Source organism: Castanea sativa, chromosome 2 (assembly GCF_040712315.1).
Source record: "Castanea sativa cultivar Marrone di Chiusa Pesio chromosome 2, ASM4071231v1".
Lineage (NCBI taxonomy): Eukaryota > Viridiplantae > Streptophyta > Magnoliopsida > Fagales > Fagaceae > Castanea > Castanea sativa.
Genome location: NC_134014.1, coordinates 641,754 through 650,284, shown reverse-complemented (window position 1 = coordinate 650,284; position 8,531 = coordinate 641,754). Strand labels below are relative to the sequence as shown.

Here is an 8,531-nt window from a genome sequence, read left to right as displayed (position 1 = left end):
CCTGACCGTGTGAAGGGTGCAGGCCCAAAAAACCTTATACAATGAAATTTGTAGAGCGTGGACTTAAAACCTAGATTTTATGGATATATGGATAACAAGTATGATGGGCTAGACTGCTAATACATGTACAATGAAATGATTATATGACAGAAACTCTTCTCGAACGTAAGCCAAAGATGACTTGTATTCCTCTTTCTTCTTTCAATAATAAATTATAGTTGAAGATAGTGTGTACAGTGTTTTTCTCTCCATTTTTTTGATTCTCTCCTTTTGAATACCTTTCTTTTCCTTTTATATCCTCTTCCTTCTTCCTACCATTTTCCACGTATGAACCAGATCACCAATCTAAATACTTGTCTCATCTACTGCCTTCTTGAAGTCCTCAAACAATAGCTGTAACACTGCTTGTCACTGTTCAGAGGTCATTTCTCCATTAATGCAGCCAGAGGGGTAGGTGCAAAGTCTTTAATGCGGTGGTAGCAACTTTTTCCTTGATATTTCTTATTCGTTCTCCCTCTCTATAGCTTAGTGGAACATAACTTCACCCAACAGATCTTCCAGAATTCATTTCCAAACATCATGATGCATCGTATGATCTTCACTTGACTTGGCCGAGAAAATGCCCCTCCTCGGACAATTCTCACCAACTTTCTAGCAATAACTTGCTTGTGGACTTCAAGGCTCTGCTCGAACATATTAGTACCTCTAAATCAGGCCTAAGACCCAAAAGTATATTTTGATCATTCTGCCACCACAATATAATGCCTATATCATTGAAGCTTGAACTTTAAGGTAATATTGTGAATGTTTATCATTTTTATTGCTTTTTTAGTACTCAAATTTCTAATTTTAATGCCTAAATGATTTGTTCTTTTTAATAAAAAAAAAACTAAAAATTTTGCTCTAAATAAAATAAATTTCATACTTTTCAACCCAATAAATAAGAAAAAGAATATTTTAAGCCCACAAAAAGAAGCAATTTAAGGCCTACTTAGTTAGAAATGGACCAAAGTAGATCAAATGGACTGAAGTAGACCACATTAGACCAAAGTAAAATAGCCTGAATGAACTGAATTGCTAAATTGACATGGCTTTGTAAAAACAACAAAGGCTAGGATTCAAGTGATCATTTCTTCGCTTCGCTTTTAAATGGTTGTAAATATTTACCACGAAAGGTTTGCAAGTATCATCTAAAATACAATCTTATTCACTGTGTTAAATAAATGTGAACCTTCGAGCTTAAATCTTTCCAATCTTTCCACACGCCATGGCAACGTCGAGAGTAGACAAATATAAGATCGAATTCAAAATGATCTTTCTGGCGAGGACCACTATTTTTGATAGACACTTTTGTAGATAATTCTCTATTTCTTCTTGATAAAATTGAAATCAAATTCACTGAAAATTGGATTACATGAGTTACTCTTTCCAAATTACATAGAAATTAAAATTATCATTTACACAAGCTGGCCTGAGTTAGCACATCAGAGACCTAAATAAGAGTTCCACCCTTGACATACTCGGTGAAAGCTAGTGCAACCAAACCCAACATAGCAAACCTCCCATTCCACATCTCAGCATTTGAGGTCATCAACCCCTTCGACTTGGACTCCACACTAACACCTTGGAACAAAGGAATCAGGGATGCAAAAGAGAGCACAATGCTAGTTCCTAAGAACCATGGGATCCCACCATTAGATATCTGTTCAAACACATTTTGGCCATTGGATAACTCAACTGCCAATGCAGCAACAAAGCCAATCATGGCTAGCCTACCGTTGATTCTCTCCGGTGCAGGCCCACTAAATGCCAATACGTCGGAGAACTTTGTGCTCACCTGCTAATAGTGTAACGCGTCAAAATACTTTTAACAATGTTGTAAAACATAGCTATAAGTAAAACAATATTTCTCACAACAATTACCATGACCTGTGCAAAATAGAAGTACTATCTTTAGTGACCAAGTAAAAATTATGTTACTTTGTGGTAAGATCACATGTCAATAGCTAGAGAGGGCAGATATACTTTTTGTTCAAATACCTGAATTCTGTTTATACTCAATTCTTTCCAATCTCCCATGGTGGATGATGACCACTTATCTAGCTATTTATTATTTATTATTTACATTTTTCCTCTCAAATTAAATTACACTTAATAATATATTATGTTAAAATATATTTAATAATTAATTAATACACGTAATATTGCACTTTTATTTTTTAGGGAACGCTGTCTTGTATCTTAGTATTTAAAGAATTCCGCATATTGTAGCTTACCCTTACCTGTAGACATATCTCTACTTTTTAGTCGAAGAGATACATCTACATCTTAGATTAACAGTTATATTAATTAAGTTTCTGACATTACTTAAAAAGTTTAAAATGAATAAATTAAATTCAATTTATTTCACAAAATTAAGGTGAAATACTTTTAAGTTGTGCATAATAGAATTAGGATCAATAATAACAAATTTATGGGAAAGTAATTTTGCTTTAATTATTATTTGCTGAGCAAAGGTCAAAAAAGTTTATGAATAAAGAGCAATTTTGTGTGCTAAAATTATTTGGTATAAAATGGATCTTCAAGAAAATATAGTCATATATATTTAGGGTTTCTAATTCAAAAAAACAAAGAAAGAAGTATCTTTTGGGTTAAGGGTAGGTACCTTAGGGGCAGGACGAGGGGTTTGTTGTGGCTGAGGTGGTGAAGGTGAAGTTGTTGCAGGCTTTGGCTGCTCCTGCTGGTCCTCCTGCAAAGCAAAATGCCATGGAATCATACAGTCAGAATATTTACTTAGAAATCAATTAGCAGATCATGATTATTAAATAATTTCTATCAAAATTTTTGAGATTTCCAGGAAAAGAAAAACAAACTAGACTTTTCATTACCTCTGCCATGCAACGGACTCGCATGCTACTAGCATATCTGGGCAAATGTGGCACATAACTAGTGGGAGTTAGTAACTGGTTCACCCTATTAGTAGATCTGTTTGAAACTACACGATTCAAAGGTGGTCTTGCTAAGATGGATTGCATTGCAGATGAGGCTGCCATTGCCAATTAGAGCTAGCTTAATGGAGTATTAGGCTATGGATGATCAAGTACTAGGAAATGAGGTACTAAAAGTGGTTGTTGTGGCATTTATGTTAGGCCTGGAAGTGACATTATATAGAGAGTGTGTTGGAGGGGAAAGCACTAGGGCAGAGAGCAGTGGATATTTAAGGAGCCACGTCGTTCCATATATATTTTCAAAAAGACATTGGTTCACGTGGGTTCATTTGTCCACACATGGTGGTGTAAGCAATAGACGTGGCACTCACCATCACCAAAACTTTGCACCACTGAGTTTGAGGCCCATATTGCTTCCCAGTTTTTCACTTTGAAGGGAAGGGACTAGACCATTCCACATTTCTCCATGTACTACTCACCTCTCACACTGTGCCACGGTTCTGTACTCTTTCACTACCAAACTTTGATACTCAAAATATACTATTTGATTCGGTTAAACAAGCAACGTGGACTATTTGTATCTTTCTCTAAAAGGTCAAATAAAAAAAGATAATTATCTTCTTGAGTACGTTTGTTTGGTAGGAAAACCTCGTAGGAACTAAACTTAAAAAAAAAAAAAAAAAAAAAAATTGTGGCTAAACTCACATTTCAAAATTTTAATGAGTGCATTTGCTTTTACCATAATGCGACATCATTCCAAATCAGTGTCGAATTTGATTGTCCGAGCCTATAATATGATCACAATTCACAAAGAGACATTTTTCATTTTTGTGTATGAGGAAGTAGTGGTTTGAATGTTATGGGTTACTAAACTAATGTTTTCCTCTCTAAAATTTGAAATAAATTTATTTTTCTTTGTCTTAAACTATATATTCAATCCGTTACCTTTTATTTATTATTATTACTACTTTTTTGGTGATAAATCAGAAGATGAGATAATCAGATCTCACTCTCTTTAATTTTAAAAAGACCTGCCTTCTCACATGCACTCCTTCGTAGAAAAAGAAGAATTTTTGTAAGATTTTTCTAAAGATGTTGGAAAACTGAAGGATATGTAGATCATAAACGACATAAAACCAGCCCAATAAATCAAAATTAGATTAAAACCCATCAAAATTTGAAGCCCACCAAACAAGGTATTCAAATACAATGAAAAAAAGAAGAAAAGAGGATCTGAAATGACTAGCTATCATCTGCTCGAACATGCAACCTGTAAATTAAACATTCCCACCATAATATCATAATTCACAACATATAATCATGTAAAACGCACATTAAATCACCTGTAAAAAAATGCATCACCTATAAAATAAAATGAACATTATATCCAAAAAATCTTTTCTAAGGAAAAGTGATCATTTACAGCAGAGTTTAGACAGAGAAAAATCAAAACATTGCCAATCTCTCTATGCAGAAACCCTCAAGCTATACATGGAGAGATTGCAGCACCTCAATCAAAAAATTGGACAACACTCCTCTATACATTGCAAAACTGAAGAATTTTAAAGACGACAGAGATAGAGCAAAAAGCATGGAATCATAAAAGTATAAAACAACTATCACAAATTAGAAAAAAATAGAGAGAAAGATATGGCAGTTCCCACCATCCAGAGGGGATAATGATAATGAAGCATGCAACTATTAATAACAACTATTTCATATGGAAAAGATAGAAAAAATGATGTTGCCACAGGTATTAACTATGAGTCTCACACTAAATGCTAGCATAATAACTTATTCATCATGCATGTGCAATTCCCTTATAAGGAGATTTCTTTCTCCAACCCATACATTAGCAAGATATAGTTATACTCTTTTCTCACTTATTTTTCCTACAATGCAACAGCAGAGAAGAAATGTTTCACTTCAAAGGTTGCACTTTAGTTTCTAAATCTATAACTTGCAATTACTTTGATGGGGTATTTGCAACCTCCCAGGCATATTTAGATAATGCAGCTGTATTTCTTTCGCCAGCCACTTCACTGATGGGCATAGCATCACAAATTTCTTTCAAATCCTCCAGTGTAAGCTTTACTGCCAAGGATCCAATGTTGTTATCAAGATTTGTTATGTTGGTTGTCCCTGTAAATCATCCTATCAATAAGTTTCACATCATGCTCTACTAACAAAACATGAATTGTCAATTAAATGCATAATTCTTAAGTTAAATATTAGTAGGAAGTATGAACAGAATTGAAGAGTAGAATTTCATTTTTCATGGAAATCAGAAAAGATATTGATTGATGTGAACAAGCAGTTGCATAAATCATATATGTGTGTGTGTGTGTGTGTGTGAATATAGCACAAGAAATCCTAATATACCAGGGATTGGGATTATATCATCTCCCTGATGGAGAAGCCAAGCCAGAGCTAGCTGAGGGGGAGAGCAGGCATGCTTTGCAGCCAAGGTGGCAAATCGGGCATATAGAAGTTTGTTCTTTTCCAAATTCTCCCCTGAGAACCTTGGGTGCTTAGCCTGCCAGGAACATTAACATCAACATAAATTCCAAATTTTGTTGTAAGAGTATTGATTTAAAACATTGTTAATACATGGAATTACTTAAGAAGTTTGTGTTTGGTAGGGGGTGGGGGAGTCGGAAACCTGTTTCAAGAAAAGAATCGTATGGGTTAGTATTAGAAAGCATGAAATTACTTAATATTTATTCACAGCAACATACCAACCTACTCCTGGTAGGCAAGCTCTCAACAACTGCCTTCCCACCAAAGAACCCTCGACCAAGAGGGCTATATGCCACTAAACCAATACCAAGCTCCCTGTTCCAAAATGGTGGCAGCTTGATGAACTAATATGGTTTACCAATGCATTCAGATTTTGAAAAATTCTCAATGTATCTAATTCAAAGTATTCTAAGATTGCAAAGGCAACATGCTTCACGTATGAATCTTGATAACACGATTTAACAATGCAAAGACTAGAAATTTAGGACCATATATAACAAACCGGCAAAGTGGAATTATCTCATCTTCAATTTCACGGGTCCACAAAGAATATTCCATTTGTAAGGCAGTGATGGGATGAATTGCATGGGCTCTCCTTATTGTGTCTACACTGGCCTCTGATAAGCCAATGTATTTTATCTTTCCTTCTTCCACTAGCTTCTTGAGCTCCCCAATCTATAAAGAACAAAGTAAACAGCCATGGCTTGAATGTAGTCTTGTGCATTTTAAATAATAGATTGAAAGGTAACAAAACATTTGAGAGGAGGACAAAGTCACTTGATCCTTACAGTATCCTCAATGGGCACTGAGAGGTCAACACGGTGCTGATAGTAAAGATCGATGTAGTTGATGTCAAGCCTCTTAAGACTAGCTTCACAGCATTCCCTTACATAATCAGGGGTTCCCTTTACCCCAAATTTACCATCCTCTAATCTGATAATGCCAAATTTTGTAGCCACTTGAACCTTTTCCCTAGTAAGCTGTTTTAAAGCCTGAGAAAACAAATAGTGATAATAATAACACCAATGATAAATCTGTCAATCCATGCAAGGATGTGAATTTTCCACCACATCATTTCTAGAAATGTTGCAAATCTCCACAAAAAAAAAAAAAAAAAAAAAAAAAAAAAAAAAAGAGAGGGAGAGAGAGAGAGAGAGAGAGAGAGAGGAGAGATTATCTGTGTTCAATTGTACTCAATTTGGCACAAAACTACAGTTAATTCTTGTCAGTTAATTGAAGCATATGCTCAACTAGTCTTATTATTTTTGTTCTTCAGAGCCTCTTATTGTCATATTGTCACTCAATAGCCAATGTCATGTATTTCCTCTTACTAAATTAAGAAAGAAAGAAGTTCCCACAAACCTCGACAAGGATAACCAAACAAACTTGGGTATTCGTTTGATCCTACACTAATTCAACTTGGTAATGCATATGCTCAACTCAGGTTTAAACTTAAAAATAAACAGAAAACAGTACCTTGCCAACCATGATTTCATTATCATGATTATTTCCATAGAGATCTGATGTGTCAAAGAAGGTGATACCCCTATTGAATACTTCCTTAAGAACTGAACAACCAACTTCATTAGAGTGAGGAGAGTTGTATGATAGTCCGGCACATCCATAGCCTAATCTAGAAACCTGCAGTCAAGAAAAGGATGCATTAAGGAGAGCACAATAGTTTCTCAATGAAGTTAACACCATAACAGGAAGTTATGAAACCAAAAATTTGGATTCCCACTTAGTCCCCAAGATCTTCTCAATTTATCATCAGAACCTGTCAATTTCTCTAGTTCTTACACATGGGAGTTATTTTCAAGATGGTTTTCTTTTACCACAGTTACTTTTATGCAGAATGATCCTAAATTCCAATCCAATGGGACACTGCTAACATAATGTTCCAATACTAATTAAATAAAAAGAGATTAATTTTGCTAGTAGGACTTGCAATTATATTCTAAAAAAAATTATATACTCCATGCTTCTGAAGGCCTTGTCTGAATTACAAAACCTAGTCTTGCAATTTGTGTGGAAATTAGGGGCTCTCATTTGCCTTTGTGATTGTAGAAACAGAACCTGCAGCTTCTGATATAAAAGACTTGACACTTACAGTGTAGTACTAAGATTATCACCATTGATATCTCTTCATATGTATCTTTGTTCATATATTTATGTAGGTAAGATGTTCCTCTGTATTATGATGAAGAATCTCACCCATGTCATTCAACTTCATGATTCCAAATGACTCACTATATGCTTGCCTTCCTTTCAAAAGCCTACCAGGGTGAGGACTGATTTTGATTAACATTGAAAGCATTGCAAAGATATGAGCATGGACAAAATGAAGGCATCTAATCTAACTCACAGCAAGAAAAGACAAAGCCCTATGGTTCATAATCTATAGCAATATTGGGGAAAAAAAGATTTGCGTGTCAGATCCCAAAGAAATAAAATCTGAGACTACTAAACCAGTAAATAAAATGTCATCTAATTTATCTTACCATTATCATTATGTAACTTAGGAGTAAAATTTCTAGTAACCCGATAAAACCTGAAAAACCAAACCTTAATAAAAACAAAAAAATTGCACTCCTGCGCAGTCCATAGATGAGAAACTAAAAAGAATGACTTTATAACATGAAAAACATATAATGTTATTGATAATTAATTAAATATCAGACAACTAATGTCATAACTAGGAAAGAAAGCCCAAGAAATCTAAATAAGTGAAGAATATATATGTGGTGACTGGTGAATGATATTGAGAGGAAGTGAGAAAGAAAGAAGCTGACCTCCAACCCCTGACTGCCAAGTTTGACTCTTGGGATTTGTATCTCTTCCTCCATTTTCGACAACACAGGAGCTGGAGCTTCAATGAAAAATATTATCTAGTAAATACTTGGGAGCTGGGACCAATGACCATTTCTCTTTTTCCCACTACCAAAGGTATGTCTCGCTCCTAATATATATTCGTGACAGTAAGTGCAGAGTTTTTATTTTATTTTATTTTTTTATGGAACTCGACTTTTATGTATGTAAATTTTTTGGTACGGAATTCGAATA

The 8,531-nt window shown here is 34.7% G+C and overlaps 2 protein-coding genes across 4 annotated transcripts; both read right to left on the bottom strand.

Moving 5' to 3' along the window:
• Positions 1 to 1,348: 1,348 nt before the first annotated feature.
• Positions 1,349 to 3,242, bottom strand: LOC142625731 (early light-induced protein 1, chloroplastic). Of its 2 annotated transcripts, none has more exons than XM_075799435.1 (3): positions 2,889 to 3,242; positions 2,666 to 2,749; positions 1,349 to 1,837 (listed from the first exon to the last, which is right to left on the bottom strand). In XM_075799435.1, exons 1-3 carry the CDS (start codon positions 3,051 to 3,053, stop codon positions 1,493 to 1,495), a joined length of 594 nt encoding a protein of 197 aa, XP_075655550.1. In that variant the 5' UTR covers positions 3,054 to 3,242; the 3' UTR covers positions 1,349 to 1,492. The 2 variants fall into 2 exon arrangements, with proteins under 2 accessions (XP_075655550.1, XP_075655549.1); XM_075799434.1 differs by having other exon boundaries at positions 1,349 to 1,840; positions 2,889 to 3,210.
• A 1,405-nt stretch (positions 3,243 to 4,647) lies between these two features.
• LOC142623177 (perakine reductase-like) lies at positions 4,648 to 8,468 on the bottom strand. 2 transcript variants are annotated; one of them, XM_075796576.1, is made up of 8 exons: positions 8,261 to 8,426; positions 6,945 to 7,109; positions 6,257 to 6,460; positions 5,971 to 6,143; positions 5,691 to 5,783; positions 5,569 to 5,610; positions 5,331 to 5,484; positions 4,648 to 5,090 (listed from the first exon to the last, which is right to left on the bottom strand). In XM_075796576.1, exons 1-7 carry the CDS (start codon positions 8,312 to 8,314, stop codon positions 5,379 to 5,381), a joined length of 837 nt encoding a protein of 278 aa, XP_075652691.1. In that variant the 5' UTR covers positions 8,315 to 8,426; the 3' UTR covers positions 4,648 to 5,090; positions 5,331 to 5,378. The 2 variants fall into 2 exon arrangements, with proteins under 2 accessions (XP_075652691.1, XP_075652690.1); XM_075796575.1 differs by lacking the exon at positions 5,569 to 5,610 and having other exon boundaries at positions 5,687 to 5,783; positions 8,261 to 8,468.
• Between the last annotated feature and the right edge of the window lie 63 nt (positions 8,469 to 8,531).